We start from the raw sequence: 18,418 nt of genomic DNA, 5'->3' as shown, positions 1-18,418 counted from the left end.
ATAGGCAACGACACATCAAGTTTCCAAAATATGTATGGTCTTGAATTTATCTTCTGTCTGACGGCAACTTCATTAGGCAGCACATGAAAAAACAAGTACATTTGGCATAATCTTATTGTGTGATAGGTACCGTTCAATGTAGGAAAGAGAAATATATTATGGTACCATTGTCATGCTTCGAGTAGGACTTGTGAACGTATATCCTATTTAGTACAAAACTATACTTGCTTGTTGTGAAAACATTGTACAATAGAACTATAGAGTTTAATGTTCGATCAGTATGTCAGTAACCACATCTTATTGTCATCCTGCATCGTGCCTAGGAAAAAGAGTGCACTTGAAAACCAATTTTTTTTTTACCTTCAAGAGAATTCTATAATTTTGGCGGGGTACGGTGTATTACGAATTACTGTTGGATATAAAGAGAAGAGTGGAGACGAACTACAATTGTGCCTTTGCGAGTTTCATTAATGTAGATTTTTTTATAATAAAGATCTTAAAATTGCTTACCCGTTTGCTTTGTATCATTGTTTACTAATATATGAATATTTTATGTTTCTTGGAGACAATTTTAGTTACGTTTGAGTGCCCTAGCAAGTGAAAGAGATGTACGGTTGGTTGTTCTATTCCATATGGATATACTAAAGAGGAATGCTACTTCAACTATTTGGCTTGCTGAAATACACGGGCGATGACCAGGTGATGAGCAGAACTGGATGTTGTAGTCAATAGTATAATCATTGAAAACTCTGAACTTGCCACACAAATAATAAATTAGGGTATGTATGATTTCAAATTTGTTTAAGTTTTCAAAAATTGTTCAAATTTAAAAAATGTTCATTTTTGACAAATATTTACATTTTCTAAAAACGAAAACAAACATAAAAAACATGAAAAAAAAGAGAAAAGGAAAGCAGAGTTACCTGATGATGGGCCGTAGCCCATCAAACTGCTGCTGGTGTGTGATGTGCGGTGTGCTGGTCACGCCGACCAGGTCGGCAAATAGCAGCTCCCGGCAAAGCCTCCCTATAAAAAAACCCGCACCCGCACCCGCACGCCCGTCGTCCCGATACTACCCGGAAGAACCGTCCATAATCGCTTCGACATACATAGTAGTCTCTGTCCTTCTTCTCCTGCCCCGCCTACTCTCCTCAGATCCCGATCTTCTTCCTATCGACCGCCACCGCCGCCGCTGCCGCCGCCGCCGCCTCCATGTCGAGGCCGCCGCCCTCTTTCACGCCGCAAAACCCTACTCCCGCCCCCAACCCGGGCGGCCCCGCCTCCTCTTTCCCCGCCTCCTTCTCTAACCTCCAGATCTCCGGCGCTCCGCCGCCCTTCGCCTCCGCCGGGCCACCGGCAGGGAATGGCCCCGCGCCTCCCTCGATCCGAGGTCCGCAGGCACCCGTTCCCGGCGCCCGCCCGTTCGCCGGCAGTCCTTCGCCTCCGGTCCAGCAGTCTCCTCCCTTTGGCGGTCCACCCGCCGTGCAGCCCTTGCAGCCGCCGCAGAGGCCTCCCTTCCATGGCCCGTTGTCCGGGCCGCCGGCGCAGGCGCAACGAGCGCCATTTAGAGGTCCGCCCGCCGCATCCCAGCCTCCCCCCTTCGCTGGACCACCTGCGGCCGTCTCGCAGCCTCCCCCTTTCGTAGCAACACCTCAATTGCCACCATATTCAGCAGCTCAGCCACAACTGTTTGGCGGCCCACCTGGGGGGGCAGTGCCTCTGCCAACCTACTCCATGCCGCCCTTTGGGGGTCCACCGCAGCAGGGCCCTTATGGTGGGCCGCCGCAGTTTGGCGGCCAGAGACCAGGATCGCAGCCTCCGTCATTTGGGGCTCACACCGCACCAGCATCTCAGCCACCACCATTCATGGGGGTTCCAGGGGCTAGTGCACCAGCATTTGGGCCTCCAGGGTGGCAAGGGCAGCCACAACCAGTGAGTGTTCCTTCTTATTATTAAGTTTCACAAAGTCTTAAAAAAGGAAGATCATTTTTTTAACGACTTATCAAGAGACTTTTAGTGGGTCAATATGGAACCAAAGCTGTGTGCAACTGAAGCACTTGAACTGTTAGTTGCACATGAAGTGTCAGTCTGGAAACTTGTGATTTATGTTTCAACCTCATTTGAAGACAATTGAAACATACATGTGTATGGATATTCTAGACTAGTGAAGAATTGACCAATATACGATGACATACCTAACTATTGACCTAAATGATTGATGATCACAATTTTCATGAAACATATGTATTTCGTTTCCATTACAACTTTTTATTGGGATACCACACACCTTACATAATTAAGTTTATTTCTTTTTGCGGGTAAATAATTAAGTTATTATGATGATGCATGGAGCCTCATTTCTGCCCTTGAGGTGTTCTGTTTATATGGCTGATCCCTACTAGTTCAATGGCAAGAAATATAATTTCCATTTGGGTTTGTTTGGTGGATGGGGTGCCTGAAAGTTTCCTTCTTTATATTGTCAGAGCTTCAACTTTATTCCCTTAAGCTGATCTTGTTCAACTTTTAGGGAGTCCTGCCTGGTGGTTTGCAGCCATCCATGAGAATGCCTGTCATGCCTGGTGGCATGCAGCCCATTGCAGGCCAAGGGATACCGTCCACACCCACCATGCCATACTCACCCCATGCTGGAGCCCAGGTGTCTACCCCATCCAAAATTGACCCTAACCAGATTCCGCGTCCTATTGCTGAGACATCAGTCGTCATTTTTGAGACCCGACAAGGTGGCCAAGCAGCTGTTCCACCGGTATGTGTATCTGTAACTAGCAATATGTATGTCTACTTTGACAACACTGTCTCCAGATGGTTCTCACTAACTATACTGGTCCTGTACTTCTATTTCATCTAACACCATTGCTGCTGATTGTAGGCTGCATCAAGTGAGTTTATTGTGAAGGACACTGGCAACTGTAGTCCTCGTTTAATGAGATGCACCATGAACCAGGTTCGATTTGTTCATTATTTTGTTTTCTTCTCCGGCCACCATAATTCTTCTTTCTAAATTGCTTCTTTTCCCTATTCTGTTAGATACCATGTACAGGTGATCTCGTGACAACATCAGGAATGCCATTGGCTTTAATGGTGCAACCTTTTGCTCTTCCTCATCCTTCCGAGGAGCCTATACAGGTACTTCTCAGTTTATGCACTTAAAGTAACCCACAGAAACATTAATCTGCACAAGTGATGGTAATACTGATCTGTGCCCTTGTACCAAAAAATATTAGAATGTCATTTGTGTGAAAACATATATGCTGTCATCTTAATGTTAAATATATGCTGTCATCTTAATGTTAAATATATGCTGTCATCTTATGTTAAATATTGGGTACTAACAGGACACAATCATCTTCTTGCGCAATAGCTAACCATTGTCTGCATTGCAATCTTTAGTCCATCTAATTGCATCCAAGTAAAACCTACCACTGCAACAACTTGATGGCATGAAATTTTGCCCGCTTATTTTGGAGAAGGCAGTCGCCCCCTGAACTTCTTCGCCAATGAATTAACACAATAATTATCAAGCATTAGTAAGAAAATGCTGCAGTACTTACTGAAAACACTGTAGATGCTTATTTTTTTCTATAGCGGTAGTTTTGACCCCTTCCATTTTCTTTACCTGCACAGACAGCTCTGAAGCACTGAATATGAATCTGTTCTGTTGATAAATTTTATTCATTTTTCTTTGAACTTGACACTGTTTCTTAATTTAGCTTGTGGACTTCGGAGAGATGGGCCCTATCAGGTGTTCTCGCTGCAAAGCATACATAAATCCTTTCATGAGGTTTGTTGATCAAGGAAAAAACTTCATCTGTAACTTATGTGGTAAGGGACTACGACTTGCTAGTTTGATGTGTAGTTCAGCTTTTCTATGATTTCAAGCGGCCACTGGAAATGTTTTTATTCTTTGCCAGTAAACCATGTTCATATTAAATTAAATTATATCATTTTAAAGTCTGATGTTGTCTTCTTATCTTCCTTGAGAAGGCGAGACTAGTAAAATTCAGCATCCTTGTAATGCTTGCACCAACCCTCTTAATATTTCTCTGCTTCAAGATTTGTTTTATCACTTTTGGTTCATAGCTTTTGCAATTATTCGCTATCAAATATTATTAAATTAATTTTGCAGTTAAATCTACTTAGCATTTAACAAGGTACACATATCATGCAGGATTTAGCAATGATACTCCAAGGGAGTACCTGTGCAACTTAGGGCCTGATGGTAGGCGGCGTGATGCTGATGACAGGCCTGAGTTATGCAGGGGAACAGTTGAATTCATTGCCAGCAAGGAGTTTCTGGTATGCCCATGCCTTGTTAGTGTCCTTGTCGCCTCCTCTTAGTCTTAGGAGGAATCTAATGGCGTTGATTTGATATTCTACATGTTCATATTTTTTTTCTACATACATACTTGGTCAAGCTTATATGCACTATATTTTGGCAAGGAGGGAGTACTAGTATATCTCTTATGCATATATAGATGATTTAGTTACTTTGTTTAACCAGCATGTAAGCAGGATGACTTACACATACTTTGCTCCATGTCTGCAGAATTTTCATATTATAGTTTCACATAATTTATATTTTAGGTTTTTCATTTGGTATCACAATAGTGATAATGACTTCATTCTTTTCAGGTCCGGGAACCAATGCCAGCTGTGTATTTCTTCCTCGTTGATGTCTCAATGAATGCTGTACATACTGGTGCAACTGCTGCGGCTTGCAGTGCAATATCCCAGGCTCTTTCCGATCTTCCTGTAAGTCTATGTGTTATTCTGTACATTGGCAATATACAATATAATCATTGTATGAGCTTAGTGCGTTAAATACTTCCTAAGGTTTCTTATATGTTCCATAATATCATGTTGATGCGACTTTATCATAGCAGAACAGTTATGCTTTTTTTCACCTTGAAATCGAGTCTTCTTGAACCTGTCATCCTTGGCGAACTGAATTGGGCATGGTCATAGTTCCGAGCCATGATTTCTTTAATTGTGCGATCTGTTGAGGGTGGTGTTTTATGTCCTGAGCGTACCTGCTGTCCACCTCTTCTCTCTCTATCTCTTGTCTCACGAATTTCCTAATCTCACATCTCCTTCCTCTTGATCTCCCTGGTGGAGAAACTGACGGGGATGGTACTAGTTCTAGGTGTCCGATCGCAAACAAGGATGTTAGCTTCTGGCAATGGGATTCTATGTCCGGGGGAGAAGGTCATTTCCTTTGATGTGACTGTTAGGGGCCCCAGATTAGTTTTCTCCCTCGACTCCGGTGACTGGGGCTCTGACTGCTGGAGCACGTGGATCATAGCTAGACCTGACAGGACCTGTGCCTTGTCGATGTTCATCAGCGCCGTGGCATTTCATGCGTTAAGTTCTCATGTACAACTACGAGACGTCACGCATGCGGCACCCTTTCCATAATGGCAACACGGTTTCCAAGGCGGAGGCAGGCGTGACGTCTCGTCGTTGCTGCCCCTTCTCCACGTGGCACCGCCGGCGTTAATGCCCCACTGCCTTTCCTGCCCTTTGTCCTCCTCTTCCCACCCTTTCTCCGCCACTTCTAGCGCTGCATATGCCTATAAAACCCGTCCTCCATCCAAGTCACCACCACAAGCGCAGCCGTAGCACAAGACCCTCCACCTCCACGAAAATTACACGCCGCCACGACGCTACCTCCTCCATGCTCGGCCGCAGGACGGCACCTCTTCGCCGCCACCCCCTCTGTCTCCACCGCTGGCCGAGCCTGCGCTGCCTCTGCCCTAGCCCGAGTTCAGCGTCAACGACATGGTATGGTTTGTGACGCATGAAGCTTAGTTCGACGCTGACGCTGAACACGAGGTGGCGGTGGAGTAGGTGGCGGAGCTTGCGGCGGAGCAGGCGGAAGAGGAGGAATGGAACAACGGTCCAGAGCCGGCAGACCTAGAGCAGGTTCGAGTCCAGATCCAGGACATCGACCGTCAACGGGGCCTAGGCTTAGTTTCAGTTTAGGCGTTTTTCATTCAACTTCGTAAAATATAACACGCCGTTCGGGGACGTGATTGGGAACGGGTGTCCCCCAAACGTGGCACATAGCTGCAGCGCCCTGTACGTCGTTTTGTGGACGCGACTGGAGATGCTCTAACCCGGGGCATTTGTAAGGCAACTCTTTTTTTTTTCCACAGCAACTTACATATTCACGTTAACCACACTTCTTACGCAACATAGTGCACAAGTCATGAAAATTTCTTTTTGTTAAACGGAGCTGATCATAGCATGCAACTTCAGTCCCATTGTACATATCTTTCAGCAAGTACTTTCTAATAGAGTGTTTATGCTCATCATTGGTAAAGCTCCCTAAATCCGTTGGTCCCACGTGCGTACTAAGATACTAGGTATGCCATCACAAGAATAGTGGATTCAAAGTATTGTTTCATCAACACAATCCGTTTCGTCTTTCTTCTTTTGTTTTCTTCCGTTATGTAAGAAACCATGGCTAACTCGTCTGACATCTTGCAACTACAATGTAGATCAATTTTATTAGCATGGCATGCAATTTGTAGTAACAATATTTCAGAAATTGACAACAAGTAGCACTCAAATCAGTCATCAAATCATGTCAATCAAGCCAACACAATCACAGGCAAAGCATCAGCACAAAGCATGCAACAACACATCACAACCATGCTGGTCGAGCAAGGAAATAGGGATAGAGGAGAAACAGGTGACATCCTAGCTCAGGTGTAGGGGAGGGCTGCGTCCTGTACTCCTGCGGCACAAACGAGAGAGGCGGGAGAGGAATACCAGAAGATAGAGTGAGTCCGTGGGGCACCGTTCTGAGGCAGAAGAGGGCAGGGTTCCTGTGCCGGTTCTAGGTTTTGCTGAGTGATGCGAGTTCGTGAGCGCAGGGAGGACGAGAAGTCAAGACTCGGTGCGGAGCGAGTGAATACACATCGAGGTCTAGCCTTACCCCAGTAGGTTCGCTCTCCTATATTGTTTTTGCCTATCGGATCTGGGCCTAGATATTGAGACTGAATGTCCAGCTCCAAGGCTCAAAGCAAACATCCAAATGAAGCATAATGGTATTGATTTGGTATTCTAGATATTCATACCTTTTTCTACATACATGGTCAAACTTTACATCGTTTGACTTAAAAAAATCTTATATGCACTACATTTTGATAAGGGGGGAGTATATATTATGACACCCTTATTAGTACCATGTTTTAATTGATTGTGGCATGGAAAAGTTTGTGGGATCATTCAATGAGAGGACGGATAGCAAAACTGTCGGTCAGTTACGGTACATGCAAAAGTTTGTCAGTAGGGTCCACAAGTCTGCTTGCCCTTGGATTGGTGCATAGTGTGCCGAGTTTCTGAACAGCCAAAGTAGTCAATACAACGCCTATATATGTACAACCCCATATACACTGCCTGGACTGAATCTCAAGACACATGAGGTGCTTGGATACCGGGCTCACATGCACCCAGGTGTCAATTTGAATATCTGTGACCACTGACCTTTTTGATGGTTAGATGGTAACTCTGTGATCACTTACATTTTTGATGGTTATATGGTAAACTAATGTCCCTTCTGGTTCTTTGAGGTTTGAACCTTGTTCTAGACATTGCTTTCCTCACAATAATGAGGTGTTGGAAGGGTTTAATGCTCATGTTTTGAGATGTGAAAGCAATCTATATCTATATAGAGGTCTTGGAAGGGTTTAATGCTCACGTTTTGAGATGTGAAAGCAATCTATATATATCATAATTGCCAATTCATTTTGTTTTGCTCTTTGGAATGGAATGCACCTGTACCAGTTCAATAAATAGTGCTGGTCCGGTTTCGGTAAAATAATAGTATTTTTAAATACTTGCGAGGAAGAAATCATAGATTAACCTACTTACTATGCTGTATATTAAGCCACAAGCCTAGGGAACATAGCACGGTGGATACTTGGGCTGGCCAAACAAGCCTAAGCCTCAAACTCCAGTATACTGAACCTTAGGGGCAAGCTGCTGTTAATTGCAACAGTGCAGCCAACCAGGGTCATACCAGTCGGAGGTCGGAATGCCGTTGCTTAAGAATATGGATGACACTGAGATGTCGCTTGGTGCCATACCCTCGTTTCCCTGTTCTTTTGTGGCTAGTGCTTCTTGGTTTTGCTTTCGTCCTAGATCTATGCATCCTGCCCTATTTATACATATTTGATAGTTTGGTTTCCTGCTCTAATTGGTCATACCAGGCCTGTTGACGGATTGAACCTAGGATCCTCGGCAACCATACTCCGAGGATCGTGAGTACATCTATTTTTACGGTAAGATTGCTAGGCCAACAGGTTAGGATAGACACAATGTTTTACCCAGGTTCGGGCCCCCGATCTGATGGGAGAACCCTACTCCTGCCTCAGATTATATTGATATGGAGAACACACGATGATTATAAGAGGGTTCTGTTAATGAAGGACTAACTCGGCCACTATGGATCAATCTAGGGTTTATGGCTATATGTGTTGTTGATGGCATTGGCGTCGAGCGATCCTGTCGTCATCCTCCACTGCACTGAGGTGTTTTCATAAATGTAATTGTAGTTGTAGGTCTCCTCGTCTTGTTCAATTCTTGGTAAAGTCTCCTTCCATGATACGCTCCAAGTTGGTCCTGGGTTCATCTAGGAGTCCGGGTGCTGCACACCATGTAGGTTGGTGAAGTCCCGTGGTGGACTCCTAGGCCTTGATCATAGCAGGATGGATTAGGTATAGGTCCGCATGCCGTAGGTATATGGGCAGGTCCCATATATACTCGACAAGGCTGTTCTGGCTGCTATCATAATGGAATTTTAGCATGATCTCTATATATTACATATAGATTTGAAACCAGAGTGCACACATAATTATTGTTTGCTGAATCACTGTGTTGGCAAACTTGGTGTGTTATTTATTATTTTTCTTTACTTTGCTGAACCATATTGATATTGGACCACTTGAAATTGTGTTGACATTTGTTTTCACTTTTCTAGGAAGGTCCCCGAACTATGGTTGGAATTGCAACATTTGATTCTGCTATTCACTTCTATAGTCTGAAACGTGCTCAGCAACAGGTTTGTTCCAAAAGAAGTTTTCTAACAATGTTAATAAATGCATCATCCCCTTTGTAATTCAGCTAGTAAAAACTCAAAATATTGTTATGTTATCGTAACAGCTGATCTTTTTGACCCAGCAAAGAGAGAAGCCAATTATCTATAACCTGCATTTGATGTAAACATCCCCATCTTGGGTAATAAACTGTTGACAGTATCACGCCTTCTACAAATATTTCTTATTTTTTCTTTTCTAGTTTTCTGAGTACTGATTTTTTTTTTCAAATCTGACTCAGTCATAGGAGATACAACTAGCCTTACTAATCAACAAGGTTAATCGTGCAAATCACTTAAGTTCAGATGTCAAATCTATGTGAGAAAAATCCAATAGAATTTTGTCAATGCAGTCTCGATTTACTCCACTTCTATATAAACTTTCAACCTCAGTTTTAATCAGTGACAGAAGAACCAAAAGGTTGACAAATTTCAACCTCAGTTTTAATCAGTATTCCCTTCTGCTTGGCTGTAACAGTTGTTGCTGGTTCTGAAGGCAACTTGATCTTACAGAAGGAGCTTATTTTAATACTACTACCTCCATCCCAAAGCTTAAGGCTTATATTATTTTTAGAAAGTCAAACTATGTCAAGTTTGACTAAGTTTTTACCAAAAATCATTAAATGCAAAATACAAAATCAATATTATTAGATAGATAATGAAATATATTTTCGTATGGTATCTACAAAATATTATATTTGTTGATAGATTCTTCCAAAAGTTTGGTCAAACTTTACTTGGTTTGACTTTTCAAAAAAATATAAGCCTTAAGCTTTAGGATGTGGAGGTAGTATTGCTGAGTGCTGACAGTTTGCTGGTGCCTAGATGTCAATGTTTTCAAATTGTACCTTTAACACTTTTGTCCTTTGCAGCCTTTGATGCTTATTGTTCCTGACATCCAAGATGTGTATACTCCACTTCAGATGGACTTAATTCTCCCAGTTTCTGAGGTTTGTATTGGCACAAATGACAGTAGTAGTTTCAACAGAAATAAGATATCTTTCTATACCCGAAAAACCTCTAAAAACTTACTTTTTCGAGGCTTTAGTGCCGTGATAGTCTGGAGCAACTACTGGAGAGCATCCCGAGCATGTTTGAGAACAACAGGGTTGCTGATTCAGCATTTGGGGCAGCTATGAAGGTAGTAGTTCCCATAATATTCTTACCACTTTACGTTATCATTTTGTTACAATAGGGTTGCTGGTTTTTAACATGCTTGCTTAATGTCTGCTTCGCAATTTTCAACAATTGCATTGCAAATTCTTAATCTACAGTCACTTGTTAACTTCGGTTGAAACATATCACAAATGTTTACATAGTTCCATCTTTTTTGTTTACGTTCTGTTTTTATGGTGTATGCAGGCAAGTTTCCTAGCTATGAAGCCCACTGGTGGAAAGTTGCTTGTGTTTCAGTCAGGTATTTTAGGCACGGCGTAAAAAATATGCTTTTTTTTTGTGGTTTTTACTCTGTTATGAGTCATTGCATTTTCTATGTCGTTTTTTTTGTTGATGGTTGATATCAGTGTAATTTTTTGTATACCAAACTTAAATTCTGAATGTAACAACGTAAGAAAACCTTGGTTGCAAAATAACGTACTATGCACCCTGGGTACTGATAGCATGTGTAAGGGAGAGATGGAATATATATAACTGCAAAAGAAAAAAAGAAAAATGTAGTCAACATCTTATGCAAGTCTTAACATCATAAAGGAGGTACATTGTTGCATATATAACTTACTGGGTTGGTAATTTCTTATTTGTGTAAAAGCTGCAAGTAGCATTCCTTGTTCTGGTGAACTGCTCGTTTACTTGTAGCAGAGTGAGTGATGAATCCGGCTTTAAGCATGCCATAGTACATTAGTGAAGTTATTATTCGCGTTAGATTAGACGTCATCAGCATATCTGGACCAGAACAGGAAAAAACAGTTATTAACAGTGCATTGTTGTCACTTGCAGTGCTACCATCAGTTGGGACTGGCTCATTATCTGCCAGGGAAGCTGAAGGTAGATCAAATATTTCCACTGGAGATAAGGTATGATTAATTTCTCGAGTTATTTGCATAATACATGTAACACAAAGTTACATTTGCCATGCCATATCGTCATGAGTGTCCTTTTTTTATAATTATTTTTTTAGTTGACATGTTTTATTATCTTACATGATATTTCCAGGAAGCACATAAGCTCCTGCAGCCTGTTGATAAGACGCTCAAGACGATGGCACTAGAATTTGCTGAGTATCAAGTGAGCAACATTTGTTTCTGCTTGTTTCAGAATTTATTACTTTCAGTATTCAAATAAAATTAATATTTCAATATTTTACTACTCGTTTTCTCAGGTTTGTGTAGATGTGTTCCTTACCACACAGTCATACACAGATATTGCTTCGATATCAGTTGTTCCCAGTACCACTGGTGGCCGGGTATGCCTCTCTTCAATAGTTATGTTAGATTTTGATATTTGTAATTCTGTAGGATTTTTAACATGCTGGGGAGCTAAACTATTTTCGGATAAGATTATTGCTAATTTGAAAGAGCTACTGTATTATTCTGTCAAATTCCTGCTGTTGTGCAGGCCTAACTAATCTATTGAATTGTGATCAGCCTTTTATTGTGTTGGGTGAAGGCGTTGTTCATAATTGATCTTTATCTGTTATCTGCCTTGGGGTCTTATGTTCATGCATGCTACCCTTATGCAAAAGATTTTTCATTATTTCAAGTTGCAGTATCAGTTTTGCATTGCACCTACAATTAATTTTCATTTTAATATCAACTGTAATATATACTTACAGCAAGGGAACATACCATATGATAAAAGTGATAGTACACTTAGCATGTAGTTCCCTTTATATCCTCTTATTTTAAAACAAACACATAGGCTTGTAAACTCTGGAGCTTCCAGTTCCATCTTTTCTGATATTTCTGCTTTCTCCCTTATGCTGTTCGATTGTCTATTTGATCTGGACATCTCCCCTTAATTATGCAGGTTTACTACTATTTTCCATTTTCTGCTCTTTCGGATCCAGCCAAACTCTTCAATGATCTCAGATGGAATATCAGTAGACCCCAGGGGTTTGAGGCTGTCATGCGTGTCAGGTGCAGCCAGGTGAGCATATGCCCCCCTCCCCCCCTCTCCTCCACCTTTTCATACAATAGTCATATAGTACCTTATTCTTTGTTTCTGTTTCAATGTGTACAAGGGGCTTCAAGTTCAAGATTATTCTGGCAACTTCTGCAAGCGTGTTCCTACTGATATTGATCTGCCTGCGGTCAGTAATTAAGATTGCCCCAATATAATTGTTGTTTGCATGTCGAGCATTGCATATTCTATTGTGAACACATGTGCTGCGTCTATGTTATGCTCATTGTTGCTCTCATAATGGTAGAATATGCATCTTGGTACCTAAAACAATCAGCTGGTAGCATTCCATTGTAATGAAGTGTTGTCTGGTTACATCCAGTATACCATGCCGGTGTTTACAAAAGTACTTGGCAAGCATTGCTTAATTTTAGGCAAACTAAACTCTCTTTTCTGTGGAAAATGTGATGTCCTTTGGATTATGTCTTTCTCTGTATCTAGGAGGTAACTGACCCAGCTGACGTATAATAATGACCACTCTTGGCATTTATTGCTACAAACGCCGCAATTTTAAATGTGTATATGTCAGCCTACAGGGTAATAAAATCATATTAGTATCACTATTCGATTAAATAGCAAAAAATAGTTGCTGAAAATAATAAATTTTAATTTTTATGTTACTGTATCTATCTTCTGTTTCACTTTCTTAGTGTTGCTCTTTCAGATGTGGCAGATCTAAGCTCTGTTAAATTTATGCTTCTGCTGCTGCAGATTGACTCCGACAAAGCCATAATGGTTACCTTTAAGCATGACGATAAGTTTCAGGAGAATTCAGAATGTGCTTTTCAGGTAATGCATGAATTGAGAACATCAGTTATAGGAACAGTTTCAACAATAGTATGGACTAGAGCCTACTTGTTTTGCGGTGAAGTACCAATGATATGCACATATTGAAACTATTACATGTATCATCCAGAAAAAAAAACAGCGGGGTTTAGAAAACCAGCCTCATGCATCATGAACCAGCTATGGTTGATCGTTCGTCACTGGGTTTATTTGCCCACTAGGTCATGCTAGCACTAACAACTAACAACAGAAATTTGCTTCTAAATTTTTGTGTTCATCACTGTGCTGATTCGCCCACTAGGTCATGCTAACAGTAACAGCAGAAATTTGCTTCCAAATTTTTGTGCTTAGACTAAGTAGAGTCACCTATTTCTCTGGGGGTGTTTCGGAGCTCCACTTCACATCAGCTTCACTCCACCTGTTGACTCTGGAGTTATAAGAAGTGTGTGTGTATCACACTAACATAGCATCCACATTACATAGAACTAAAGGCGGTAAAAAAGGTCTAAACGGTTTGGCTGGTTTGACCTATTCTTTTTTTGTACTAGTTTAGAAATGAAGATTGAGTTCGTGAAAGAAAATGAACTAGCTCCCACTGGCCAGTTTACACTGGTTTCAAACAGCTTCAATCTTGCCCAACATAGAGCTTTTTGGTGGAAGTGCAAAATAACCCTTGTTTATATGTTGCTCTTCACTTGATCGCTCTTGGGCCGACGCATTAGAGGTCGTATTCATTGGTTCATGACTATCCCAAAATCAGTAATTAGTAATAGCAACAATATGTAATGAAACCAATGAAGTGGAGTTGATAAAGCAACCTTTTCCCAGCTTCACCAAAATGAAAGAGGGGATCCAGCCTCACTCCACCAAAATTTACAGTTTTGGGTGTTTGGCACAACTTCACCTACACCACTAGTGAATCTGTGGAGTGGAGCTGTCCCAAACACATCTAAGTATGTGGTGAAACCCAAGTGTGATACTAGTCCCACAAGTGTTTTTTGTTCTGGACCTCATGGTACGATTGCAGTATATATCTGAGGCGGTCAGCAATTTGAAAAGCGTACTTTTTTTTGTTTCCGTGGTAGTGATGCTAATTCGCTCACAGATTCTTTATGCCAGCCCACATGATGTGCAAAAACAAAAAGGCAAAACTCAAAATTGATTACATCCTCAGTGTTTAATTCAAATTTTCTCTAAGTTACGTTATCAGTAAATAATAATACAAAGTTTCTACATTAATAGTTTTGACATTTGTCTTGTTGCATATTCAGTGCGCGCTTCTTTACACCACTGTGTATGGGCAAAGAAGGATACGGGTCATAAATATCTCTCTCCCTTGCACAAGCATGCTCAGCAACCTTTTCCGGTATGCTGATCTGGAAACGCAGTTTACGTATATTGTTAAGCAAGGTAAATCAGCTGCTCACTATATTAAAGTGGGCCTCAATAAACCTATCCTATTGTGCAATTATTTTAGCGAAGCAGTTCTTTTAAATTATAAGTATATCATATAATATATTTTGGTAGACTGATATATTTTGTGATGTGTAGCTGCAAGTGGCATTCCAACAAGTTCCCCATCCCAAGTTAGGGACCAAGTAACAAGTACATGCATCAATATTCTCCAGTCCTACCGTAAATATTGTGCATCTGTTAGTTCCTCCGGTCAGTTAATTCTCCCAGAGGCTCTAAAACTCCTGCCTTTGTATACTCTCGGTACGATCTCTTTCATCTAATATTGCTATTATTTATTATTTGTAATGAGCATATTTACAACCTCACTAATTGTTTTTATTTGATGTATCAGCCTTAATTAAAAGCATAGGACTGAGAAATGATGGGAGAATAGATGATCGGTCTTATTGGGTCTCTATTGTCTCTTCAATTTCTGTGTTTTTAGCTGTTCCATTGGTGTTTCCTAGGATGATTGCGCTCCATGATCTTATGTCAAGGGTATATGTTTCTGAAAGTTCTGTTGTTTCACTCCATATTAAATATGGTAAGATCTGTCACTGATTTTTTTAGCTACGGACTTTTGTGCAGGATGATGAAGATTCCCTCATTCCAAATCACCTTACTCTCAATAGTGAGAATATACAGGATGATGGTATTTACTTACTGGAAAATGGTGAGGATGGTTTTATTTATGTTGGGAATGCAGTTAACTCTGCCACCCTAGAGCAAATATTTGGTAGCTCATCTTTGGCCGGAGTGCCAAATCAGGTAAGTCTTATACCGTTATCCTGGAAAATTATTAAATAAATAAATAATTCTATATGCAAGTGTGGTTAGTAACTTGTAACTGTTTTTCAGTTGGTATTGGAGCAATTTGATAATGAATTATCCAGGAAAGTAAATGAAATTGTGAATGAAATAAGGCGACAGAGATGCTCTTACTTGAGGTACTATCTGTTATTTCTCAACTATGCTGTAAGCAGCTAAATAAAACCATGCTGTAAGCACTTACTACTTGACTCCAGTACTTGACTTGTTCAATCTGTTTTGCAGATTGAGGCTATGCCAAAAGGGTGACCCATCTGGTTAGTACTTACTATTTTCTTCCCGACACCTCATATATCTTTTTACGTATTAATGTTGATGTTCGTTTCTGTATCTGCAGGAGATTTCTTCCGTTCACTGCTGGTCGAGGACAAGGCACCCGGTGGCCTTTCCTATGTAGAGTTCCTTGTACATGTTCATCGGCAAATCCAGAGCAAGATGACCTGACGTGACCTGCCTAATTGCTGTGATATGGTTGGTACCAATCCAGAAGAAATTGATTTTCTCATGTGGATATATAGCAAAAAGGAATGAAGCAGTTCCTCTCTGAAGCACAACCCCATTGGTGTTTCGAGAGTTGCATATTTTCAGGATTCCACAATCTCTTCTTATACAAAGTTGGTTTTGGTGTAGGCTAATATGCCTGTACAGGGATGAGTCTGGCTTGATGTATTTAGATTGTGAGATTGTTTATCTTCCCTTTGTGAACGACATCTCTATTATGTTGATAAAAGAAGCATCCGAGAATTCTAGAGGTCAAGTTGGTATCACTATTTCAGGAGACAAAAGGGGAGAGTGCCTATTTCATGGATGGAGATTTGGTGCACATGAGCACCAGTGATCTCGTTTTTCAAATAAATTAATAATCATATTTTTGTGTTTCAAAAAATTCTGAAGAAAAAATCTTCATATATCGTTCCCCAAATGTAGCCAAAGGTCGTGTCCCACAAACCGTTCCCCAAAGGATTTGCGACGCGTCGGACAAAAAATTGTTCCCAGCTGCGCGCTACAAAACAAAGGTCTTTTTTGTCCGGCGAGGCCCAATACGGTGTACGGCGCTTCGAGCCCGTCCCCGCTACACAGGGGACGCTTGGGGCACGCCGGACACAACGAAATGAGAGGAGAGGAGGCGCGTGCCCGACGCGTCAGCGGCTCGGACGCTCAACTGCCGTCTACGTAGCGACGGTGCAGTTGCCGGGAAGGAGAACCGCATTGGCAACCGCGTCGATTGACGCGCCAACCGACGGAATGGAGCGCGAACTCCTCAGAAGAGTAACCGCCGCTCTCTTTGATTTCTGCGTCGCCGTTCATGCGCGCTCAATAAGACCCGTACATAGGCGCTTTTGGATCTTCAACCGGCTGACATTCATCCAAGCTTCTCACGATGAGCTACATCTCTGGGCTTCCATCATACACCGACATCGAGGGCAAGTCTCCAGGATGGTGCCATTGGTGCGACAGAGTCCGAATGCCCAGCAGCGGCGCCGCCACTGGACAACGCGGAGGAATGACATGCCGTGGAGGAGGAGGCGGAGGAGGAAGGGTCTGAGGAGGCGACGGCGGCGGCGGCACGGGCGAAGGTGGAGGCGGACGCGAAAGCGAAGACCAAGGCCAAAGCGCAGCCGGCGAGCACCGTCGACGATGAGGAGGACACAATTTCCTCCGACGCGTCGACCGACACCGCCTCTTCGGAAGAGGTGACGAGCAGGAAGCGCCACCGTGATGAGGACGACGAGGCGGGGCCATCAAAGAAGAGGAAGTAGTTAAATTTTTTTATATGTAATTTGATTATATTTTTTCGAAGTTTTTATATGTAATTTTTTTATGTTGCACCGATTTGAATATTAGTACAGAGTTTTGTTCTATCTATTAAACTTAATTTTTATGTTTTGGGGGCGCGTTTGGGGGACGCGGCTGGGGAGCGACATCCCCCAAACACGACACGAACGAAACACGTCCCCCAAACGCTCGATCTGGCGCCGTTTGGGGACGGTTTGGGAGACGCGATTGGAGATGCTCTATTACATTGATGCCGGACCCGGAGGGGGAATTGAGTATATATGCAGGAATCCTAGAGTATATAGGCGAGTACAACTACATGACAAGGAAGAAAGAAGTTAAGGTGATAAGGTTACAGTTGTAAAGTTCAACAGCTACTCATTGGTGATCTTCAGCCGTCCATCGGTGGATCAACGTTGATAGCTTCATCCAAGTTGGTAGGAACGTAGCCGCATCCAGGTGTCTTTGGGCCAAATTGGGTGAGTAATGGCCAAGGCCTATTTAGTCGATTCAAAACAAGCCTACATAGGAGCCCAGCTTATATTCAAAGCTAGATTGGGGGCCTAGACTAATTCGTGGAAAATTATATTTCGGCCCAGATCGATTACCCATACCTCCTCTACTCAAGTTCGCCTCATGGGCCCTTTTTATAGGCGGGATTATATAACTGTCGGTCTGCCATTGCCGGCACCCGAGCAGGTCCATCACCGCCGTCCGCCATTGCTTGCAGCCTGGCTATCCTTTCTGGCCTGAATAACCACTTCTTCAGGTCGGCAGGTTGCAACCACAGCTGGCATGTTTTTTTGATAAAAGTCCCTAGCATATACTATTACTATCTCCGTCCTAAAATAATTATCTCCGAATAAGTGGGGATGGGTATATAAGATAGATCACGGCCCAAAGCCGACGTAGGGAATGCAAACGCACGGTCGATAGATACACCTTTTTTTTAACATGAAGATATATTAACCTTAAGATCATAGTACAAGATTTACATAGATCATCAAAGAGGAAGAGCCGGCAGTAATAGGCTGCACATAATAGAATATACATGACAATGATATGCATAGATGATACCGATGTTTTCAGCTCAAGTTTTCATCAATGATAGATGCACCTTCGATGACTAGTAGGAGTCTAATTCACACTTTTCACCTAATTGTCTTTTCTCATATGTTCATTCACGCAAAAGACATAATGCAAAATATAATTAACCTGATCTTGCATTGCCAATAAGATCAGTTCATGGGTCTAGTAAGTCTTAGATACAATTTAAACAAGAATAGTTCACCACGAAAACACTACCAATTACAATTA

The 18,418-nt window shown here is 42.0% G+C and overlaps 1 protein-coding gene across 2 annotated transcripts; it reads left to right on the top strand.

Annotated features, from left to right (window-relative positions):
- Positions 1-1,099: 1,099 nt before the first annotated feature.
- On the top strand, positions 1,100-16,082 carry LOC127300714 (protein transport protein SEC24 B). 2 transcript variants are annotated; one of them, XM_051330873.2, is made up of 24 exons: positions 1,100-1,932; positions 2,528-2,764; positions 2,888-2,962; positions 3,046-3,144; positions 3,729-3,840; positions 4,187-4,314; positions 4,651-4,770; positions 9,005-9,085; positions 9,991-10,068; positions 10,167-10,259; positions 10,481-10,535; positions 11,075-11,151; positions 11,291-11,362; positions 11,457-11,540; positions 12,104-12,223; positions 12,318-12,386; positions 12,968-13,045; positions 14,314-14,452; positions 14,594-14,758; positions 14,850-14,995; positions 15,086-15,265; positions 15,356-15,444; positions 15,551-15,582; positions 15,663-16,082. In XM_051330873.2, the coding sequence occupies exons 1-24, from the start codon at positions 1,213-1,215 to the stop codon at positions 15,767-15,769; spliced, it is 3,156 nt and encodes a 1,051-aa protein (XP_051186833.1). In that variant the 5' UTR covers positions 1,100-1,212; the 3' UTR covers positions 15,770-16,082. The 2 variants fall into 2 exon arrangements, with proteins under 2 accessions (XP_051186833.1, XP_051186832.1); XM_051330872.2 differs by having other exon boundaries at positions 15,068-15,265.
- The last annotated feature ends 2,336 nt before the right edge of the window (positions 16,083-18,418 follow it).

This window comes from Lolium perenne, chromosome 5 (assembly GCF_019359855.2).
Source record: "Lolium perenne isolate Kyuss_39 chromosome 5, Kyuss_2.0, whole genome shotgun sequence".
Classification (NCBI taxonomy): Eukaryota; Viridiplantae; Streptophyta; class Magnoliopsida; order Poales; family Poaceae; genus Lolium; species Lolium perenne.
This window is presented reverse-complemented; position numbering and strand designations above follow the sequence as displayed.